Source organism: Odocoileus virginianus, chromosome 14 (genome assembly GCF_023699985.2).
Source record: "Odocoileus virginianus isolate 20LAN1187 ecotype Illinois chromosome 14, Ovbor_1.2, whole genome shotgun sequence".
In the NCBI taxonomy this organism is placed as follows: Eukaryota; Metazoa; Chordata; class Mammalia; order Artiodactyla; family Cervidae; genus Odocoileus; species Odocoileus virginianus.
Genome location: NC_069687.1, coordinates 40,566,248 through 40,591,217, shown reverse-complemented (window position 1 = coordinate 40,591,217; position 24,970 = coordinate 40,566,248). Strand labels below are relative to the sequence as shown.

Sequence of the window (24,970 nt, the reverse complement as noted above, 5' to 3'; positions counted from 1 at the left end):
AAGTATCTTTAATTTCTAATACTATCAATTTATTTTAAAAAAAATCAGGAACGAAAGGGTTACGAGTGCAGTCTTTCACCAGAGCAGAGCAGGAGTACAGAATTTTAAGGAAGCAGAGGCATTAAAGGTTTGCAATTAACTGGATTCTGCAGGTGTAGATCTGTAAATAGTTATACCTTTTGCTTTTATGCCACACTTCAAAGAACTCACAACAACACTGTGTGTATGCAAACCAATTTCTGTTGTGATGCCCTTTTTATATAATGCCATTCATTTCACGTTTCCCACTGCTAGATTACAAAGCGTGATTACAGTCTGCCCAGATGCAACGACTCAGTCTCAGGATTGCTTCTGTATCTGAATATCTTTCAGTAGCCCCAATCTCATGAAAAGCAAATGCAGAATCAAGGCAAATGCTTGAAATATGAATGCAACTTGAAGTGTGAAGCCTGATATCTGATTGTATACTGAATGCTCTGTTGGGTTTATAATAATCCAAAATAATTCTGTGCCCTGTCTGCATTTATTCACTGTGAAAAGATCACATTAAATTGAACTTGAATACTTTTTTAAGAGAAGGGAAGCGACACAAATCTGATGCAGTTGTTTCACTGAGGGACTGAGGTCTTGAGAAGAACTGCTCCACAAATTTATTTCCAGACATCTGAGTCAAATCTTTGAACAGACAGATCTTGAAATCCAGCCATTTGATTTTGAATACTTACATGTGATCTAGTTCATATGTATAAAGAACACACGTATGAAATATATGCTTTCTATAAACAGGCATTTTTTAGGGCACTATGTGTTAGAACTCTTAGCAATTCATTCTCACATTTTTTAATGGAGTTTATCAAGGAAATTAGAGATACCAAGGGAACATTTCATGCAAAAATGGGCTCAATAAAGGACAGAAATGGTATGGACCTAACAGAAGCAGAAGATACTAAGAAGAGGTGGCAAGAATACACAGAAAAACTGTACAAAAAAGATCTTCACAACCCAGATAATCACAATGGTATGATCACTCACCTAGAGCCAGACATCCTGGATTGTGAAGTCAAGTGGGCCTTAGAAAGCATCACTACGAACAAAGCTAGTGGAGGTGATGGAATTCCTGTTGAGCTATTTCAAATCCTAAAAGATGATGCTGTGAAAGTGCTGAACTCAATATGTCAGCAAATTTGGAAAACTCAGCAGTGGCCACAGGACTGGAAAAGGTCAGTTTTCATTCTAATCCCAAAGAAAGGCAATCCCAAAGAATGCTCAAACTACCACACAATTGCACTCATCTCACATACTAGTAAAATAATGCTTAAAATTCTCCAAGCCAGGCTTCAGCAGTACGTGAACTGTGAACTTCCAGATGTTCAAGCTGGTTTTAGGAAAGGCAGAGGAACCAGAGATCAAATTGCCAATATCTGCTGGATCATTGAAAAAGCAAGAGAGTTCCAGAAAGACATCTATTTCTGCTTTATTGACTACGCCAAAGCCTTTGACTATGTGGATCACAATAAACTGCGGAAAATTCTGAAGGAGATGGGAATACCAGACCACCTGACCTGCCTCTTGAGAAACCTGTATGCAGGTCAGGAAGCAACAGTTAGAACTGGACATGGAACAACAGACTGGTTCCAAATAGGAAAAGGAATACGTCAAGGCTGTATATTGTCACCCTGCTTATTTAACTTCTATGCAGAGTACATCATGAGAAATGCTGGGCTGGAAGAAGCACAAGCTGGAATCAAGATTGCCAGGAGAAATATCAATAACCTCAGATATGCAGATGACACCACCCTTATGGCAGAGTGTGAAGAGGAACTAAAAAGTCTCTTGATGAAAGTGAAAGAGGAGAGTGAAAAAGTTGGCTTAAAGCTCAACATTCAGAAAACTAAGATCATGGCATCTGGTCCCATCACCTCATGGGAAATAGATGGGGAGACAGTGGAAACCATGTCAGACTTTATTTTTGGGGGCTCCAAAATCACTGCAGATGGTGACTGCAGCCATGCAATTAAAAGACACTTACTCCTTGCAAGGAAAGTTATGACCAACCTAGATAGCATATTAAAAAGCAGAGACATTACTTTGCCAACAAAGGTCCGTCTGATCAAGGCTATGGTTTTTCCAGTGGTCATGCATGGATGTGAGAGTTGGACTGTGAAGAAAGCTGAGCACCGAAAAATTGATGCTTTTGAACTGTGGTGTTGGAGAAGACTCTTGAGAGTCCCTTGGACTGCAAGGAGATCCAACCAGTCCATCCTGAAGGAGATCAGTCCTGGGTGTTCACTGGAAGGACTGATGTTGAAGCTGAAACTCCAATACTTTGGCCACCTCATGCGAAGAGTTGACTCATTGGAAAAGACCCTGATGCTGGGAGGGACTCGGGGCAGGAGGAGAAGGGGATGACAGAGGATGAGATGGCTGGATGGCATCACTGACTCGATGGGCATGAGCTTGAGTAAACTCCGGGAGTTTGTGATGGACAGGGAGGCCTGGCATGCTGCGATTCATGGGGTTGCAGAGAGTCGGACACGACTGAGTGACTGAACTGAACTGATTAAGATAAGATCCTCATTAATGACACCACATATGCACTTAAAATATACTAAACACTTGACCGTCTATGTTGGTCCTCCTTTCTCTATAAAACCACAGCTTGTTTATTATACTGTCTAAATGTTTTATAATACTATCTGATCAAAATCAGCAGGGACTGTTCTGGTTATAAAAAAAAAAGCTCTTATCAACTGTCAGGCAAATCACATGTATAATACACATACATGAAACTCTACCACAAGTTTTTGAGAAATAAACCTCTATTGCTATTTAGTTACTGCTTTCAATAATTGGACAGTTATATTTTGAGAAGAAATATATTCTGTGAAGAAATATACACCTCCTTCTGACATCTGAAACTCAACAGCTTGCGTGTCTCTCTCTGCATGCCTACTCAGCGTGCGCTTCATGCTCCGTGTGGGAGAGATGCTTGTGAATGGGCCAAGATTATTCAAACTCAGTAGTCAGGAAGAAATCTTGGCATTTTTGCAAGACTGCATTCACGGTAGCTATATATTCCTCTAAAGGACAATAGGACTGAGGCGAATTTAAAAATTAGATCCGGGTAAGAAAGGAAACCCATCTAAACTAAGAGTGCAGAGAAGTACACAGTTGTTAAAACTCTGCCCCCCCATTTAAAAATCCTTGGTTTTGCTTGAGGAAAGCACAGGTGCTGGAAGCAGAGGTGACTGTCGGGGATCTGACATTCTGAAGCTTGTATCTAGATTTCATGCCAGTGCTTTTGAAAGAGTCTCCCTTTTGTTTCTTTCTTCTGTGTGCCTCCTGCCATCACGTTCCCCTGGTGTTGAGTCACTGTTTTCGCCTCAGCTCGGATTCAGAAACAGGAGAATCCATGTGCTGCAGGGGACATTACAAACATCCAACCCAAGGTCTGTTGACGAATGACGTGCTTCAGTGTAGGGCAAGTTACGCGTAGTAACCAACATCCTCAAGCACTCCCTGGCTTAACATACAGAAAGGACTTATATTTCACTCACACTACCTGCTTCCTATGGAATCAGGAGAGAGAGAACATTATTCACTGCTGTCGCCAAGGAGCCCAGAGAGTGGCGGAGTCCTGAAGATGTGGGAACTCACACACTAGCACTCTGGCTCATGTTTCACTGGCCAACACTAGGTTGCATGTCCACTGCTGATGTTATAAGAGCTAGTGAAATGCGATCCTGCCATCTCCCAGGAAAGCCAGATGTGTTAGGCTGTTTTAACTAACCCACTACTTATGGAAATCCAGAGACATTTAAAGTGGACCACTCTGATTTACTTTTTTTTTTTTTTCTTTTTCTTTCCTTTTATTTTCTTTCTCTCTCTTCCAGGAGATACATGTTTGGGCGGTGGGCCTGATAGTACTACCCCTTCCTCGAACCTTAAAAACGCCTTCTGCAGGCCCTGTCCTCTGAAACATCGACTCCAAAAGCATTCATTCACTTCAAACACACAATCACCCCACCACAAAAAATGATCAAGATGCAGAATAGTCACAATCTTGTAATCTTCCAACCTACTTTAAGCATTAGTCACAATCAAAAGGTTGGAATATTACTCAGACGCCTTCAGTTTTTTAAATGGATGATGGATGGCCATGAAGGACAGGATATTTTATTTGGGGCAAAACTTTCAAACATCATAAGCAAATTATCAGCATCATTTCATTCCTGAGCAAATGAGAATTTCGTGACCTGTAATTCCCTACTTTCTAAAAATACTAATCTCACATTGTTTTCAATGATACTGATCAATTTTTTATGAATACTGATAATAGGAGTAAATTTATAATGAAAACATAAAAGAACCTCATTTTGTTGCATGATTCAAGACGAAACACATTCACACTGATTAGAGGGTTGATCGTGTTCCCCCAGAGACCTAACTCATTGTTTTAACAAGAGCCTATGAATTAAAATAGTCATCAATGTTTACAAGCATGGCTCAACCCAACCAGAATGCTGTTTTAGAATGACTTGGCCAAGTAGAACTAAAATTACCTACTTAAGTAATAAATTTATCATCAGTCATTTTTGTTAAGGCTTCCTTCACCTACTTTAAAAGGGTTTTGCCTCAATTGAGGTAATCTCTGTTATTTTCATCTCTTACAGAGAACTTAGATGTGGTTAGCTGCCTTTCTCATTAGATGTCACATTAAAAAAAATGATACCAAATAGCCTATTATGCATATTGAGGTACTTTTGCTCTTCAAACTCCATTAAGTTCTTATAAACCTCAATTAAGTAAAAGAACAGCTAATTAGAACAGTCTGTTTTCAATAGACTTAGAACTTTGCAAAGAAGATGACTCCAAGACCTTAGACCTAACTACTCCTTCTCCCATGTGGCCAAGCCACAGTATTTTAGACGAGATGGTAAATTCATTCTTATTTATTTTAAGTAAATCAAACTAGTCCTGCTGTGATTCACTGATATCATGAGGCCTCTGGGAGCTTATTTATTCTGGAAACATCCTCTGTAGTTGGGGAAAATCTAGAGCAGACAAGAACATGAGTTGCATTCATTAAGATTAAATTGAATCAAAACTTATAAGTGAAAGAGGAAAGAGGAAAACAATCAAAACCACTTATGACTTTAGATACTTCACTTGAATGAAATTCCATACAGTAATCTAATTTCAACAGTCCATAAATTATCACTATTTTATTAATAATGGAAAGTACTAATAGAAATGAGTACTTAGTAAATGCCTGCTGAAGAAGCTAAAAAATATTCACACATAAATAGTGGTATGATTGAGGCCTAGACAGCATGATGTGTGTGTGACCCTCAGTTGCTAAGTCCAACCCTTTGTGACCCCGTGGACTGTAGCCAGCCATCTCTTCTGTCCATCCACGGGATTTCCCAGACAAGAATACTGGAGTGGGTTGCCCTTTCCTCCTCCAGGGAATCTTCCCAACCCAGAGATCAAACCTGCATCTCCTAAACTGCAGGCAGATTCTTTACCAAAGATAGCAGGAAGTATGTGTTAAAAAAAAAAATTTAATTTTAAAAGCAATCAAAATGTGTGGTAAGGTGATTCTCTAAATAAAGATACATACTTTAGATGAAAAGTAGTTAAATTCTATGCTGTGTTGAGTGCTTAACTTCCCAGGTGGTGCTAGTGGTAAAGAACCCGTGATTAACCATATATAGACCTTTCTGTATATGGGAGAGAGGGTAAAGTTTTTGTGATTAAAGTTTTAAGATTTCAAGCAAAGTTCAACTAAAGAGAAAAAAAAAATCAGTCATTGTTTCAGACTATTTATTTATATTTTTAGGCGGCTTGTGGGTTCTTAGTTCCCTGACCATGGTTTGAACGCGGGCCCTCAGCAGTGAAAGCGAGGAGTCATAACCACCAGGGAATCCCTGAACAATTTATTGATAATCCCTATTGCTTTCTTCACAGTCAAAGGCTTTGGCATAGTCAATAAAGCAGAAATAGATGGTTTTCTGGAACTCTCTTGCTTTTTCAATGATCCAGAGGATGTTGGCAATTTGATCTCTGGTTCCTCTGCCTTTCCTAAAACCAGCTTGAACATCTGGAAGTTCACAGTTCACGTACTGCTGAAGCCTGGCTTGGGAGAATTTTAAGCATTATTTTACTAGTATGTGAGATGAGTGCAATTGTGTGGTAGTTTGAGCATTCTTTGGGATTGCCTTTCTTTGGGATTAGAATGAAAACTGACCTTTTCCAGTCCTGTGGCCACTGCTGAGTTTTCCAAATTTGCTGACATATTGAGTTCAGCACTTTCACAGCATCATCTTTTAGGATTTGAAATAGCTCAACAGGAATTTCATCACCTCCACTAGCTTTGTTTGTAGTGATGCTTCCTAAGGCCCACTTGACTTCCTGTCTGGCTCTAAGGTGAGTGATCACACCACTGTGATTATTTGCATTGTAAAGATCATTTTTTGTATAGTTCTTCTGCGTATTCTTGCCACCTCTTCTTAGTATCTTCTGCTTCTGTTAGGTTCATACCATTTCTGTCCTTTAGCGACTGAACTGAACTGATTGCTTTCTTCATTTATTCACTCTATAATACTTATTGAATCTCCATATTCCTTATCCTCCAGCCGTAGCATAGATCAACTGTGAAATAATCACAGCTAATCTGCTAAAACTTTGAAAATTGCTAAGATTCGCTTTTTGCAAGTATAATCCCTATCTCTCTCACTCAACTGCAGTCTCATATTCCTCCATGAATAGGAAAGAGGGTCTGGGTATACGTACTATGCTGACAGGATATACAGCATGTGTCTGATTCTGTGCAACCCTTTGGACCATAGCCCGCCAGCCTCCTCTGTCCATGGGATTCTCCAGGCAAGTATACTGAAGTGGGTTGCCATGCCCTCCTCCAGGGGATCTTCCCGACCCAGGGATCAAACCAACGTCATTTAACATCTCCTGCACTGGCAGGCAGATTCTGTACCGCTAGTATCATCTAGGAAGCCCCGTCTGGGGTATACAACCCCAGCTTATTTAGGCTGCAGGGGGTTACAAGTTTCTGTTTCTGCAGATGAAATGAAAGTTAGCAATAATAACTTACAGCTGTTTTATACTTCCCAACCACTAAAAGTATTTGTTTGCTTTCTCAAAATCTGCATATGTCCACTGAAAAGAATATAACCAGATAATATGAACATTTTTAATGGGTGTTCCACTGAAAACAATCAAGAAGCCTCCAGTTTGTATTTCATACATGCCCTGTGCTATAAAGCAGGATCGAAAACCAAATCAAATCAAAATACACAAACAACAAAAAAGTGCACAGAATTAAGAGTCTAGAGTCTTGTCATGTCATGACAAGACATGAAGAGAATAATAAATGAGGCAAGAGACAAATGTGATAGGAGGGCAGAGGGCAGAATAACCAGTCTGCACTGGAGCTTCGAGGAAGGCTCATAGAAAAGCTGACCTTTGGGCTGGGGCTTGAATAAAAGACAGCAACAGGGTTTGAGAGGGAAGCACTGGTTGGGCAAATGGCCAAGGTCAAGGGGAAACAGCATATTTGGAGAACAGGAACAATCCTGGTTTGGCTGGATGAGGCTGGAACTGAGGTCAGGCTGTAAGAAGGGCCTGGAGACTCAGAGACCACCCTTTAAGAAAACAAAAAATCTAAATAATCAGATCTGACTGGTGGGAGGATACAAGCATGATGGCAAAAAGGGTTTTTCTTAAATTAAAGAGAGAAAAGAAAGACTAAATAGGGATGGTTGGGTCTTCTGAATGATTAAAGTAATAAAAATTGGTCTGGAAATTTATCACCAAATAATGTATTAAGTAACTGCAACAAAAAATACATTATCATTCAAACATACATTGCACAAAGTTATGTCTTTTTTTCCTTTCCTTTTTTAGGGACCAGATTACTTACCACAAGGGTTTCCTTGATGACTCAGATGGTAAAGAATCTGCCTGCAACACAGGAGACCCAGGTTCAATTCCTGAGTCGGGAAGATTCCCTGGAGAAGGGAATGGTGATCTGCTCCAGTATTCTTGCCTGGAGAATTCTATGGGCAGAGGATCCTGGCGGGCTACAGTCCATGGGATCACAGAGTCGGACACAACTGAGCACTAACACCTTCACTTTCAACACTTTACCTCTCACAACGTGACTGGATACCAGCGGTTATGCATTATTTACTTTTATTGTTCACACAGATATGCCTTTGATTTATGATAACAGCATGGGCCCAGCTGACCAAATCTATTACAGGAATTGATAATGATGCCACTTAAGACTGCTATTTTATCAAATTAACTCTACAAAATAACTAATTTGTTTAATGAAATGAATGTAATCTTAAACTACATGTACAATAAAAAAAAATCATAGCCATAAGTATGTCATTTTGTTTAAGTAGAAACATAACAGACTCTCATATACTTTCAAATATAATTGAGCCTGAGAAAATTTCCACTTAAATAATTCCAACAGAAAATCCCAATGACTTTCCAAATAATTTTAAGTTGTAATCACCAAAGGTATTTATTTACCTGAGAGAAACTGCATGTGGCCCATATATCTCTCTCACTGCCGACAAGTCAGCTTCAAGCTGGGGGTGTTTGTGCAGCTCCCCGTCATAGTTCACCTGATGAAAGGAATCATTTAAGAGTGACTTAGGGTGAAGAGAAACAAAAAAAGTAAAATACAAACAATCTCTTGAACAGGTCACCCTGTAGTTCTCTGTCATGGGCATTTTCTCTGTTGCCTTCATAAAAAAAATATATAGATAATTCAGCAGTATATTCACTAAAGTACTTAGGGTCACATACATCTGGTATAATTCATTATGCTTAAAAGGTTATTATCTGACTACTTTGATATGAAGACAATACCACTGTCAAAATGAGTGAAGTAAATGGCAGATACTCTGGAAAAACTTTTAGACTGAAAAAAGAGCCTTTACTTCCCCTCTGTAAGAATTAGTGGTATAAACAAAAATCAAAACTAGAAGAATTATTTTAAATACTGTTAAAATGTTATCTAGTTAAAGAATCTTAGGGAAAATGCCCCATTTCTAGTAAGGCATTCCTGAAGAGGAGAATTCTAGTTTTGTTCATGTCCACACATAACTCTACTGCTTTGCATATACTTGATAGACAAATTGCTAATTTTTTTATTCCAAATGAATAAATCAATTTGTGTTCTTTACATAATAACAACAACTTTGGCTTTAAAGCATCTCTTTAACAAATTACCTTTCCATTATTCTATCCAAATTACAAAGCAAATTTGATCAAGTTTACAAAAATAAAACAAGACATTATACAGCCATATCCTAAAATCAAATGCTCAGTTTAAAATTTCAACATTATCCTAGAAAAAAAATGAATTATTTTGTATAATGCATGCATATGCAGTGGTGCCATTTCCATGTATATCATTTATAATGTTTCTTCGTAACAATTGATCAACACTTTACATTTGTATAGAAGGAAAAGGAAGACAGTAAATACAAATAATGAAGATGCTTGATAACAAAGGCCCATCAATTTTTATAAAGGTTAATCACATTCCATTGAAAACTAACAATCCGTGCTTTTATTAGTGTCACCATTTCAAAATATTGACTGAGCACAATATGCTTGATAAATGTAAAAGCTAAAAGTATGATAAGATGCTGTCTGCAAAACATCTGTAATGAAGGCAGATAACTTCAATGTAAATAAATGATTACAGTCAAAGAATTGCAAAAGCAGCTTTAATTTCTGAAACTATATACAGAATGAGCAACAGATAAATTATATGAATTTCCTTGTTAGTTACAGAGCCCTGAAGAATACATAGGTCTTTCAGATGACAAGCACAGATTTCCACTAGAACATGTATGGCTATTTCTACCTTTGAGAGTGGATGTTTGGAGAACCTCATGTGCTTACCTGTCCTCCATAATAAAATTCTTCCGAATCATTATCTCCTTCAGAATCTTCTTCCACTGTGCTATTCTGTCTTGACTCCTTAAAATAATAGAGTAAGAAGATAATTTTAATGGTCAAACTAGTTTTCCTCCTTCTGAAAAAAAGTTAACAAATGGACATAAAAGGTAGGTCTTGTGTATACCACGTGAATTTTAAATAAAAGCATTCTTGGTGCAATATAAACTAAAAATGAAAGATAGTAACAGTTTTGTGGTGGGTGCATTAAGCTCTATGTACCTGTATTTTATAATTTAATATTTGATGTATATAAAAAACTATGTTAATCAAGTACAACTTTGATTTTGTTCTGATAAAACATCTGACAAGCTCATACTGATTCAGTGTTTTATTAAAAAATTCCTCAGCATTATTTATCCCAGACTGTTCTCACTTTCACTGCCAACTCCACATAATGGTATGAAAGAAAGGGCACTTTGAATCTAATAATATGAAAATCAAATTATGCATATAAATATAAATACAGTACAAAGATAACTTTCAGTGTAGAAATTATTTGCTTTAAATTTCAATTTTCAAAAGGATGTTTAATTAAATACACTTGAAGTATGAGTTTCTAATTAACTGAACCATATCTGTTATGCGTCTCAAGTACAAATGACAAAAATTCATCTAAAGTAACTATTCCTGTCCCAGGGCCCTGTTAAAATAATTAAGAAAAAGGTAGCTGCATCTAGACACAGGAATCTATTAACTTGATGTTTTGTGATCATCCCTAAATTTCTAGACCAAATTTCAAATTATTAAAGAAAATAAAACAAAAAACTAGAAAAGGGAATTTGGGTTTTATAAATATAGTTTTTGGTTTAAGCAATGATAATGCTAAATTAGTGGTGCTCAGTTTGGCTACTGAAGTGCAGAATGAATGGTATAACACTAAGAGGAAAGCAGGGTGGCATTCAGTGCATAGTTTTTGTTTTATTATAAGATTACTTGATGCTTTCTTTTCTTTTTTGATGTGGACCATTTTAAAAATCCTCATTAAATTAATTACAATATTGCTTCTGCTGTTTTTATGAGGTTGTTGTTGTTGTTGTTTTTAATGGCCACAAGGCATGTCGCCAACATTGGGAGGCGAAGTCTTAATCAATGGACCACCAGGGAAGTCCCAGTGTATAGTTTTAAAACCAAAGAATTGTTGGCCCCACCATCATTTTGTTTGTTTAATGTCCCAGTATTTATTTACAGATTGAAGTAAATTTCCTAAAGGTGCTGTTGTTCTTTTAACACTGGCCAAAAATAGTAAGATTATACCCAAGCTCTGTGCTCCTTTAACTAGAAAGACCATCTTTTACAGATAAAATTTTAAAGGTCTCATCAAAATTATGTACACCACTTACAGTTATTCTAACTATGTTACATAAGTGTTCTTCAGTCAACATTATTAGAGGAAAATACAGAAAACAAGTTAGGTTTTGCACATACTTTATTTAGATTTAAATCACATGTTCTATTACTTTAAAGGTAGTTAATTTTAGGACACTATCTTTCCCATACATAAATCTCTAAGCCAGCAGCATGAACTTCATTCACTACATGCAATCTTAATCTAAATAATGATGGTATTAACCACAAATACACAGTAAATTTCAAATATATTTATACTGTTTTGAAGAAATATAATAAAGCATAAAATGTATAAAAAAACATAAAAACTTACATACCTCGCCATTTTCCTTCTGTAATTTGGATTTTATGGATAAGCAACAGTTAATGTCATTTGTCTTTCTTAATTCTGAAATTTATAATTAAAGGATCATTTTAGCTTTCAGTATACTATTTACCAAACATTTATAAGTTTCAGTATAAAAAGATCCAAAGATGATTCTTTTTTGCAAGAGAATTAAGAAATATTTTGAAATTATCTTATGTTAGAGAATTATATACAAACTATTCTGATTTTTCATTGCCTACAAAAATGTGGTCAAACTAAAGTGGCCATAGTACAAATTCCTTCAGCTCTCACTATATATTTCATGGAATCTATGTTGTGTTATGTTTTTTAAACATTCAGTTTGTCTAGCAGTATTGTTATGTATGAAAATATTTTCACAAAATCTAATATCAACATAATGTGTTTAAAAGGGACTTTTTTAAAGTACTAATTTATGCATTTAAAAAACGGTTGAGAAACAAACTAGTGATGTTAAATAGAAAATTTGCACGGAGAACCAGGCTTATAGATTCCAAAGATAAATATCTATTATATGGGTTAAAACAAACCAAAAAACAAAGCTACCTACAATCAACAAAATATTAACCAGGAACTTAAGAAAATAGTGTATTCCCATTACCTGTTGCTAGTCGATGAAAAATTACTGGAATTGGCTCTGTAGTAACTAATACATCTTCATCATTTTCTGAACTTGACACATATGTATTATCTACAAAGAAATACAGACAAGTAAAGGCATAGTAACTTAAAAATGTAAAACCTTTATTAAAAACAATTAACGAATAGCCACATCACTCCCAATACTCATGAGGTACACACTACTATTCTGATTTAATCTGGAAAAAAATGAAGGAAATTACATGTTTATGTGCAAATTAATTACAAATGTTTTCTTTAAAGATGCTTGCATCTCCTGGAGAAGTACAGATTTTGGATGGAGACTATTCAAACACATCTCTAATATCTCAGGCAGTAATGGATCACTTGGAAGTAACTGGTTGACTCAACTCATGGAAGAACATCCTTTGCAATACTGGTATAAGTCTATGGTAATATCTGGGCTTCCCTGGTAGCTCAGCTGGTAAATAATCTGCCTGCAATGCAGGAGACCCCGGTTCGACTTCTGGGTGGGGAGCAGCCCCCTGGAGAAGAGATAGGATGCCCACTCCAGTATTCTTGGGATTCCCTGGTGGCTCAGATGGTAAAGAATCTGCCTGAAATGTGGGAGACCTGGGTTCTATCCTAGGGTTGGGAAGATCCCCCGGAGGAGGGCATGGCAACCCACTCCCGTCTTCTTGCCTGGAGAATCCCCATGGAGAGTGGGGCCTGGCAGGCTATAGTCTATGGATCACAAAGGGTCGGACATGACTGAGAGACTAAGCATAGCACAGCATGTGATGATATCTGGGGCTTCCCTGGTGGCACAGTGGTAAAGAATCTGCCTGCTGGGTAGGAGACATAAGAGTCGCAGGTTCGATCCCTGGGTCGGGAGGATCCCCTAGAGAAAAAAATGGCAAACCACTCCAGTATTCTTGCCTGGAAAATTCCAGGAGGGATCTGGCAGGCTACAGTAAAAGGGGTCACAAAGAGTCAGACACAACTGAGCACAGCACACACATATTGTAACATAATACACAGTTGCTATATAAAACTCACTGATGATTGCAGGGCATCTGTGACATAACTACTTAACAAAGATTTCACCAATTCTTAAATAATGGTCCTAAAATACGCTCATCAATGATGTATAAAAATGTAAACATATATGTAAAATGAAAGTATAAAATACATCCAACAAGTAACAGAAGGCTGCATCAATTTCTAGTAGGAGAAATGAGTGTTCAGAAGACTTATTGAATACATGACAAAAGATCTTGAGCCAAAGTTTTCATAATATTGTGTCAGCGCAGTGAGAGCTATCAAGCTAAGTCATTATTTCCAAAGATACATCTGTAGTGTTTTTAGGCCTTGAGGAGTAAGTGAAAGTGATATGTATTCACAGCGTAGCCACAAAAGACTCTCAAAGTTATAAAGCTTTAAGTTACTTAGGAAGATGAGAGGTGATGGGGGTGGGTTGGACTTGAAACCAAGCAGGTTTGCCTCATTACTTTGTTCTAATTACAAATTTTGCCTTATTTCTTTTTCAACTAGCATCTAGGAGGGTGTGAGATTTCTGTGTTTATCTAGTGAGACCCCAGACTAAGAAACCGATGTTATATAACTTTTAATTACTGTCTTGTCATATTAGGTGAAACTGACTGCTTATCTGAAGTCTTCTATCAGTAACCTCACACGTTCAAGAGAGGATCAAAAGCTGCTCTTAAACCCAGTTTTTAAATTTCTTAACCCTCATTCAGAGCCTCACTGATTCAAAGTTATTTATATGGAATCAATTTAGTTAGGCTTTCCCCATGCACAGTGGATTCCTTGAAGCAAACTTGTGAAGAAAAAGAGCATTAAAACAACAGAAGCAACAACTAACCACCAACTAGAAGGGAAGATACAGAAAAATCTGTGGACACAGTATCATGGAATATCTTGGTGTAATGGAATTAGAGGGTTTCTGCTAAAGCATCAAGAGGCAAATAAATTAGAATTTTCTGTTTAAGAAAATAAGGAAGTGAATAATTCAATTTAGAGGATCAAATGGTGTACGTAAAGTATTGACACTGGAAGTGAGGTGTGAGTCAAGAGAATATAATTTGGTAAATAAATGTTGCATAATGCTAAAAGACAGGACTATGCATTCAAGATAACATTTTTAAAGAGATTTTCCACTGGTTTGTATTTTGATTAGTGTTTAAGCATTAGAACACTTCCCATTTCTGCTTTTGGCTTAATTTACCCAAACCAAAATGTTTTCAGTTTTAATGGTTAACAGTATCCATTAAATCACCATTAATACAACAGGCCAGATCACAGAGGAATATCCAGGTCAAGAAGAGAAATGGAAGAGCAGACAAAGCACTTCAAATCTAGACTCTGCTACCAATTAGCTGTTGATCCCTTTAAATCTAAGCCACATTCTGCTCAGTTATAAAAGAGGAGGTTTGCTGATGGGGGAGCTTTGAGGAGCATCCCAGCTGTCTGGATGGATTCTGTGTTTTCTTTTGTTGTTGTTGAACTATTTTTAAATCTTCCTCAAACTATTTTGACATCTGTAATAATACTCATCTTTGTTTAGAGATAGGAAAATAGTACACAAAAAGGGTAAACAATGCATTTAAGGTAACAGAATGAGTCAGTGACAGACAGAATGCTCTCAAGCTCAAATTCCTTCTCTGCAAGTCTCCCACTTGAGTTTAGGGCTGACAATTTCTTTTCTTTCTAAAAGTTTCTGGCTCAGATGGTAAAGCGCCTGTCTGCAATGTGGGAGACCTGGGTTCAATCCCTGGATTGGGAAGATCCCCTGGAGAAGGAAATGGCAATCCACTCCAGTATCCTTGCCTGGAGAATCCCATGGACGGAGGAGCCTGGTGGGCTACAGTCCATGGGGGCGAAGAGTCAGACATGACTGAGCGACTCATTCTTTTCTAAAAGCTTCTGGGGACAATTAGGTTCTGTAATGTGTACATTTTGTAGAGAACCTATATAGATCCTAGTTAAAGGCTGTTACCAAGATGAATATTTTCTCTTCCCTTCCCTGCCAGACTATGCAAGCATTACTGGAAATTCTGTGGACAGAGGGCAGATGAGTAGAGAGCTATGAAAACACATGTTTTAAGCCACTGCTTTTATTCTATTTCTAATTTAAGCCATCATTCTATTATTCATTACTATGTAACTTCATAGAAATAATAACAGATAATAACTGTATTGGTTTTATAACATAATCTGTGTATTTCCCCCATATATGATATTCATATAAACCATCCAACCCAGTCAATTATCAATATCATCCTTATTTTAAAGATGAGGAAACCAAGACTCAGAGAAATTAATTCACCCAAGTTATTTAAATAATTAAAATTTACACATTGTGTAGTAAGTGGTGAAACTGTCTGAATCCAAACATCAAAGCTTTGCTATTTTTTTAATATCAAAAAATAGAGAAATGAGAGAATTCATACCCTCCAGTAGGCAAGCGTCCTAATTAAAGGTGGTAACCTTTGAGAAAGAATTCTGCTGTCACAACAGAGTCATAACCTGTGATTTGTAATATATATGCATGTGTGCTAAGTTGCTTCAGTTGTGTCTGACTCTTTGCGACCCGTGGACCATAGACCGCCAAGCTCCTCTGTCCATGGAATTCTCCAGGCAAGAATACTGGAGTGGGTTGCCATGCCCTCTCCAAGGGATCTTTCTGGCCCAGGGATCGAACCCAGGTATCCTGCTTGACAGGTGGTTTATTTACCACTAGTGCCACCTGGGAAGCCTGATTTATAATATAATTAACTTTAAAAAATAGAAAATTGTCTACAGTATAAACTCCATGAAGAAGTATAGACAACCAGAAGGCTGCTCTATTTCTTCACTATTTTGAAAAGCCAATATATATATTTCATTTATATATATGTCATTTTGTATACCTAAACCTTAAAGACCCTCTAAATTTTCATTTTCACAAAAACAAACTATGAAATGAATTGCAATAGAAGGCACAGGTAACTTAATAGGTTAAATTATAAAATAGCTCCTAAGGAAATAAATAAGATGGCATAATCTTGAACTGGGAAGATTATGCTGATACATATTCATAGGATAAAAAAAAATTCCATACTGTATTTTCAAACTTAAATTATAAGATATTAAACCACAAATTCAGAAAAAGTTGGGGGGGGGGGGGAGCCTGAGGAATGTTATTAGAAGGAATTAAGAAAAGTACTATCAAAATTACTGAATTTAGAAATTAGAAGCAACATAAAAGAGCTATTTGTTTGAAATAATTTTTAAAATAGACAAACATTTTGGAAGAAAAACAAAGGGGGAAAAGACAAAAACAAATATAAAATAACACAAATAAGGAAGGGGAAATAATCACAGAGATGCAGATTTTTAGATTTAAGATTGAATACTATTAAAAAAACTTTTTGCTAAAAGAAATTTGGACATTTCTCCAACATAGTGAACTTTCAGGAAGAACACATGTTAAAAAATGGCTAAAGAAATAGAAAAAAAAAAAAAGAACAGATCACTAATCATGGCAGAAAAATATAACTGTCCGAGAACCATCTCTAAAAAGATACCAAGCTCAGACAGATTTGCTAGCAAGTTCTATCAAATGCCAAAGAACAGTTTAATCTCCTCAGAAATTTGAAGTCTTTAATAACAGAATATATGACAAAATACACATAACTCTTATAGAGCAACATTAAAATATCTGCTAATATAACTTGTCACCTTTTGTTCAAAGAAGAAACCATATATGATAGCTCATTTGGTGCCAAACAAGAATTGTATAAATTCCAAATATTCATCCTTTAAAAAGAAAAAGCTTGGTAAATGAGAAAAGGAATGATACTTGCTTTTCTGAAAGCGACTAGAAGCAAGCTCACTAATTTTGAGAAAAGGAAGGCAGCTGCCAACTTTATATCTATCATTAAAAATCATTTTGGAAGTTCTGGCTAGTGCAAGAGAATAAAAAATACAGGTATGAATACTGGAAAGGAAAAGCAAGCATATAATTTTTATATAATATTTTATATATATATACTTGTATGAAAAATAAAGCATATTAACTGAACCCCTAGTACAAATGACTAGAATTAAATTTCATAATGGGGGAAATATTATCATAGTAATATTCACTTTGAAGAAAGCCCCATAAACATAGCTATTACTTCTCCAAAAGTATCTTCAGAAGTGACAGGAATCAGAACTGAATTAGAGTCTTGGTTACCAGCAAAACTACACGGCCTTGGGGAATATTTAGCCTCTCTCAACACACTTTTTCACATATAAAATGGGCATGATAACACTTGTCCTGTCTATACATAGACTATATTTAGAATAAATTCAATCATGTATATGAAAATACTTGGTTCTATCCCCAAATTCACTGATCATCTCTCTCCATCTTCATGTTTTATATTCCTTTTTAATAAATTAAATTATATTGGAAATTCACTACTAACTTGCTTCATGAAGAAAATTCAATTTTAAAAAAGCACCAATGATAACCAATATTTTCAATTTCAATTTCTGTATACAGTAGTTCCAAGTGGGGCTCTTGTATGGTGAGAAAAACCAGAGTAATACCCCGTGGCCACAAGAGGGAGCTAAATATTTGGTTCACTTAATTAAAGGCACTTTCTATCACACTTTCTACCCTACAGAATAATTCACTTACTATCTTCAGTTGGGCTTTGATTTGTGGCATTATTTCTATCACCTTGACTTAAAAGTCCTGCATCACTCATGGCTGACATCTCTAGAAGCTACCTCAGATGAGAAACACAATAATTATATTTACAATAAAACGTTGAAGGCAGGAGGAGAAGGGGACAACAGAGGATGAGATGGTTGGATGGCATCACTAACTCGATAGACATGAGTTTGAGCAAGCTCTGGGAGTTGGTGATGGACAGGGAGGCCTGGCGTGCTGCAGTCCATGGGGTCACAAAGAGTCGGACATGACTGAACGACTGAACTGAACTGAACAATAAAAAAGTAGGGCTTTTATTTTCCTAACATAGTTAAGCAAACATTCAGCATCAAAAGCATACTATATCATAAGGGAGAGGGCTGACTGCAAAATCATCCAAAAACTATTTTTCTTTATATATTTCATGTCTTGGTTCTTCCAATAATATCTGCCTAGAATACTTTTCATACTGCTATTAAAAATAGGTATATATTTAAAAATGAATAACTCTCCTTATAAAATTGTACAATAGTTTTCCAGAAGACTACACTTAAAATATATGGAGATCATAGCAAAGTAACTGAAAGGGAGTTTGTGATTTATGAAAATTATTTTTAAATGTTAAATTTGATTTTACAAAAAGGTTAAATGCAGAATGCAAATTGCCACAGGAAATACTTAGGTTAAATGCTAAAGAAGTAAGTTTTACAATATTCTCACACCACATTATTAACTATTTTTTAAAATATTCAAAGTACATATAATCAAAATTACAGCAATCTACTCATTTTGTATAGAAATTATGATCTCAATAATACATAGTAAATGAATAAAATAGCTAGATTTAAATGAATTAGAATTATGACTTCAACATATAACACACAAAGGTCAGTTTGGTAACCATCAGATTTTATTAAGAATGAATCCTGGAGTAAAAAGTATACATATGAAATATAAGCAGATAAAATTTGCTGATCTTTTCCACAGTGCATGGTAAACAATAGATGCCAGTATTATACTTTTTGGGGTGAACTGTGTGGTTAGTTCCTCGGTCGTGTCCGATTCTTTGCGACCCCATGGACTGTAGCCCGCCAGGCTCCTCTGTCCCTGGAATTCTCCAGGCAAGAATGCTGGAGTGTGTGGCCATGCCCCCTCCAGGAGACCTTCCTAACCCTGGAACCGAAGGATTCTTTACCATCTGAGCCACCAAGGAAGCCCAAGAATACCGGAGTGGGCAGCCTATCCCTTCTTCAGGGGATCTTCCTGACCCAGGAACGGAACCAGGGTCTCCTGCATTGCAGGAGGGGTGTCTACCAGCAGAGCTAGCAGGGAAGCTCTAATTACGGCATATTCAATCCTCACTAAGTCTACAGTGCTCATGCTCTAGCTCAAGATAAAATATACATATCATTTGTGAGAAAAGAACTAAAGATAAACAAATTTTGTACATATCTTCAAATTATGATGTCAAATGTTGGCAAACACATCCTGGACTCTGGTGAGATTACAGTGAGTCTAGAAAGTAAGACTGAACATGGCCTTGAAGAAAGACACTGATTTGATGTATAAAAAAGTGAACCTACAGATGATTTTACATTCTGTTTTTTATGCACAAGTGTTTGTGGACATAGTAATCTATTTCAGGACACACAGGGAGGACAGCTGTGCATATGTAAGAAACCTAGTACAGTCTAGAGGTACGGTCCACAGGCTCACTATTGGGTTCAAATTACAGCTCTTCCTCTTAATAGCACTATCATCATTTATCTGTAAAATGGGGACATTATGGTAACAATCTCATAGGGTGGTTGTAGGAATTGTTTAATTATATACACACTTAGAGAAAGGTTTCCCTAGTGGCTCGGATAGTAAAGACTGCCTGCAACGTGGGAGACACAGGATCGATCCCTGGGCCAGGAAGATCCCCTAGAAAAGGGAATGGCTACCCACTCCAGTATTCTTGCCTGAAGAATTCCAAGGATGGAGGAGCCTGGAGGGCCACAGTCCCTGGGGTTACAAACACTAGGACACAACTGAGCATGTTATCACATACACATATACTTAGGGAAATTGAGAACGGTCTGTTATTTTCAACTATTACTATTACTTTTAGCTATTATTTTAGCTGTTGCTCCTACATATTATTTTTAGGTTACAAAAAACCAAGTGATTTCCCCAAACCAACAACTAAACCAGTTTAGACAACCTTTATTTCAACCATAATGAGGTAAGTATATAGGCTGACACTATCATATGGACTCAAAGAAAGAATAGTTTTCACAGGAACACTATTTTGATTCTGGACTGCATCTCAGGGTAAGACATGTACCTAGCAAGCAATCAACAGAATTATATCTTTAGGTCTTCCCCTGCCAGTGATTCATCCCTGGATATATTTATATACATTTCACATCTCCAGAAGAAAAAATATTCAAAGGAATCATGGCATAAATATTTGTAATAAAAAGAAGAAAAACATACCTGGGTAATCTTCAGATACATGTACTGAATAGGATACGCTGTTAAAACAAGTTGGCGGAGGGGGAGAGAAAAGACAGGCTCAAGTTACTACTAAGGTAGACATGCTTTTTACACAGTAAAAAACCAACCCCAGGTTACTCATTAATTTATACAGATACAAGTATAAACAGAAATCAAAATGGATTAGAAAACATCTTTGATATTTGACACAGGAATCTTACAGATTTTTTAAATACATGACATAGTAATATAAATCTTTTGTGATACTTTTTTTAGTATAGCTAGGTCTTTTTATCTCAGCAGTGTCTAAAATTCAGTTCTTTATAACCATGTGCATTGTTTGTATAGGTTTTTTCAAATCATCTTTTCTTACCAAAAATGAAGTATTCTCCCATGTAGTATGGCACTTAAGAATCTAAACATTTATAAATTTAAACATTTACTTTTAATATTGCCTTTTCATAATATGCTGTGCTTTTTGAAATAGGTCCTTTCCTTTAAAGAACTGACAAAATGGTGACAGTGTAACTAATAGGTATTCATAAGCCAATCTCTCATCATCACTATATATAGTAAATAAACTACCTCTTGTACTCAGAAGGATTGGGTTGTTTCAAAAATCACTTTTAACAACTCCATTCTCAGTAACCCCACAGTTTCTCTTACTTATCTCATGACACATGGGGATCTGTCATACTTTGTTTATTCTCCTTTATCAACAAGATTGCAAGTCACTTGAAGTTAAGGTCCATTGATATTTGTATTTTCAGCACAGTTACCTATGCTAGACACATATGCATGATATACAGCACATATTCAGAATCAGCTTTTTGGATGGATCAGTGGGGCTGCCACTTGTCACAGAAAAGTCAAACCTGAGTTCAAGTTCAGCCGAAATAACTACCTGTTCAGACCAAAAATTATCAATTGTCTTTGAAGAAACTTACAGAATATAGAGCCTATGTAAAGTATCATTCACAAAGTTAATACAGTCCAAATTACTTGACATATTAACAAATAAAAAAACCTGAACCTACTTTAAGAAAAAATTTCACTCGTGTTGAGATTTGCCCTCAACGATGTTAAAAAAGTAAATAAGTATGGTTAAGGATATGAAGGAAAATCTAATCTCAAGAAGAAAAAAACAAATACAAAGAGACAAGATCTTGTGGGACACTAGCAAAATAGCAAATATTTTATATAATTGGAGCTTTAGAAGATGAAAAGAAAGAATAATGCAGAAAAATAAAGCTGAAAATCTCCAAATTTGGGTCAAAGACATAGATGTGTAAATTAAAGAAGCTCAGAAAACTCCAAACAGGATGGCAAAGACATCTACTCCCAGGTACACATAGTCAAACTGCTGAGAAACAAATATAAAGAGAAAAATTTCACAGAAGAGAAACAAAAAACACATTACATACAGGGAAATAAGAATCAATGTTAAGTTTTTGTAAGAAACTACAGAGGACGCAGGACAGTAGAAAAGCTGAGTGGGGCGGCGGCGGGAGGAGGGGAAGGGGAAGTAACAACTACGGACCAAGAATTCTTTATCCAGGCCATAAATCTGTCAAAAGCGAAGGCCAATAAAGAATTTTTCAGATAAAGGAAAACTGTGGAAGTATGTCTCAGCAGACTTAAAGTATAAGAAATCCCAAACAAAGTTATCCAGGCTGACTGATAATTAGAATTTCGAATACCCAGAAGGAATGAAGAGCACCAGAAACTGTCATGCTTTGTTTGACAAAATATAAAAGACTGTTTTTCTCATAATGTTTTAAAAATACACATGAGTGTTTAACATAAAAATTCTGCACTGTGTGATTTATAACATGTAAATGTAGTACCCATGACAGTTACAGAAAAATGTGCGGGAAGGGTTAAATGGTCATATATAGCTTTGAGGTCCTTAATCTTATGGGAAATGGTATAACATTAACCCTAAATAATAACTCTAAGAAATTGTAAGAATATACATCATAATTCCTAGAGCAAGTCCAAAACAAGATTAAAGACAATAATAAATTACATGGAATTCTAAAATCATTCTGAAACCTTTAATCCCAAAGAAAGCAAGAAGAGAAGAACAAAACACGAGGAACAAATAGAACACAAATACTAAATAGTGCCTGAATCCTACCATAGCAAGAATTGCCTTAAATGCTGATGGAGTAAACACGTTGAATAAAAGGCAAAGATGGGTAGATAGATTTTAAAAACCAAATCCAATTCCATGCTGTCTTTAAGAAATCCACATTAAATAAAAACACAGGTACATTGAAAATTTTTAAATGGAAAAGATATACTGTGCAAACGGGAAGCATAAGAAGACTGAAGTGTTTAATAACAGAGACCTCAAGACAGATATGAAGATATCATTCATAATGATATCATTCATTAATGCTCTAGGATTAATGAATTAACCCAAAGGAATAATCCATCAGGATGAAGGCACAATAATCACAAATGTGTATGTACCTAATAACAGAGCTTCAAAACACGTGAGACAAATCCTGACAGTATTAAAGAGAAAAACAGACAATTCAACATAGTCTGAGAAATAGAAGCTCTCCCCTCCAAAAAAAGATCATTAAAGACACAGATGATACATTTTCATAGAAAATTACAACCACAAAAGATATTCAAAAGACTATCTTTTTCTCTTTAGATACACATGGGTAAAATGCCCACCAAGATAAGTCATATACTGGGCTATAAAACTAGTCCTAGTAAATGTGAATGCATAGATGTTCAGGGTTCACTAGTTTATATCCTGGCCTTCCTGGCTCATCTTGTCCTTAAAAGACTAAATCTTAAGTCCTCAAAGCCACTGCCTTTTAGAATTTGACTGGACTCTGTTATCTTAACCACAGGCAATGCAACTCTCCCAGACAAGCCCAAGTCTCCCGGACTCCACCAGTCAAATCCCTGGCATGTTTGTCTAATCCTTGGAAAGTAATTAGTCAGGGACAAGAAAGACTAAATAAGGAGGACAGCAGGAAAGAAAGATGGTTAATATGAGAACAAGCACTGATATGCTGGTTCTTTCATAAAGCAAATTTAATTGTTCAACTAATTCAAGAAGCATTTCTTGGTAACTGCTAAAAGTCAAACACTGTGTTAATCCCAAACAAGATTTAGGTAGAAAAAAACTGAAACATGACTAAATTATTAATTCAGAGGAAAACAAAGAATATGAAATATGATGAATATGACAGACCAAGAAATTTGAATATTTTAAAGCACAGCAGGCTTTTTTCTTGTTTTTTATTTTTAAATAATTATAGAGTCACGTGAAGTTACACAGATGGTGCAGAGAAGTCCCATGTTTCTCCACTGATTGCATCTTATGTACCGACAGTACAATATCAAAAGGAGGAAATCGACATTAGTATGTATGTCACTTGTTCACATTTGCATCATGTACCCACTATCGCAAATCAAGACACAGAACCATTTGATCACTCAACATCTCCCTCTTTAGAGTCATACCTATCTGCCTTTATCCCTACATCCCTAAACCCAGGCAGCCACTAATCAGTTCTCCATCTCTGTAATTTTGTCAGTTCAAGATTATTATTATAAGTATGAAGCGTAGCAGTATTTTAGGTAAAATTAGTATTTCGAAAAAATTACTATGATTGGAAACGTTTAGGATAGACTGAAGAGGAGAAGGATCGAATTAAGTAATAAAATGTGAGCAAACATCAGTGAGGAGGTATGTAATGGGAAGGAGAAGCAGGAACAAATGGCAGAGGCTGGACCCCAGCCAAGAGCCCAGCTTTGGGCCCTGAATCAAATGCCAAAAATTAGAAGATAAAATAACCATGCCTCAAACAAGCTGGAGGAAATATATACTATGACCCCATGTGAATTCATCTTCCCACAATTCAGTCCCTTACAATGGAATAATACTATGGAGAAAGGAAATTATGGATGAACAGGGCAAACCTTTATCTGGCAGAACTATGTGACAGAAGCCTGGGAACTTGCCAAAGAGTGTGCTCAGTACTGAGCTGAATTGATTCCCAGCGGCTTACCATCTCAACCTACGGCACTTGGATTCATTTTTCATCCGAATCAATGTTTCAAACCAAAAGGAAGCCTTAGTACAGTCCCATGTCTATCTTCAATTAGGGAGACCGCTGTGGTTAGGCCAAGCAAACTGAATCAAATTCCAACGTTGAGCTGGGTGGCACAAGAAAAGTCATTTCTATAGACTCAGCTCCCATCTCTTTTCAGTAAAATGGGGGAATCCAGATCTACCTTCCCAGCCCGCTGTGATGATTTAATGGCTTAACAGGTGTAGAGCCCCCAGGACAATGCCAGACACTAGCAGCAGGTGCAGAGTAATTTTAGCTTCCAGTACAAGCAGCGAAAATTTACAGAAGTGAAATTTTACATGAATGAATGTTCTCTGGGGAGCTCAGTTTGTTCAAAATCACAATATAATGCATTTTTTTTCAGAGACCAAAGCTAACATGGATGATTTTATTTTATGGTTG

The 24,970-nt window shown here is 36.4% G+C and overlaps 1 protein-coding gene across 2 annotated transcripts in view; it reads right to left on the bottom strand.

The window, feature by feature from the left end:
- Positions 1-24,970, bottom strand: part of PARP8 (poly(ADP-ribose) polymerase family member 8) — a 196,797-nt gene that overhangs the window by 76,962 nt on the left and 94,865 nt on the right. For both annotated transcript variants that reach the window (XM_070476665.1, XM_070476664.1), the window contains exons 4-8: positions 20,466-20,503; positions 12,300-12,389; positions 11,670-11,740; positions 9,949-10,026; positions 8,563-8,657 (exon numbers count right to left, since the gene is read on the bottom strand). In XM_070476665.1, coding sequence (XP_070332766.1) covers positions 8,563-8,657; positions 9,949-10,026; positions 11,670-11,740; positions 12,300-12,389; positions 20,466-20,503 — 372 coding nt within the window. The remainder of the gene's footprint in view (positions 1-8,562; positions 8,658-9,948; positions 10,027-11,669; positions 11,741-12,299; positions 12,390-20,465; positions 20,504-24,970) is intronic.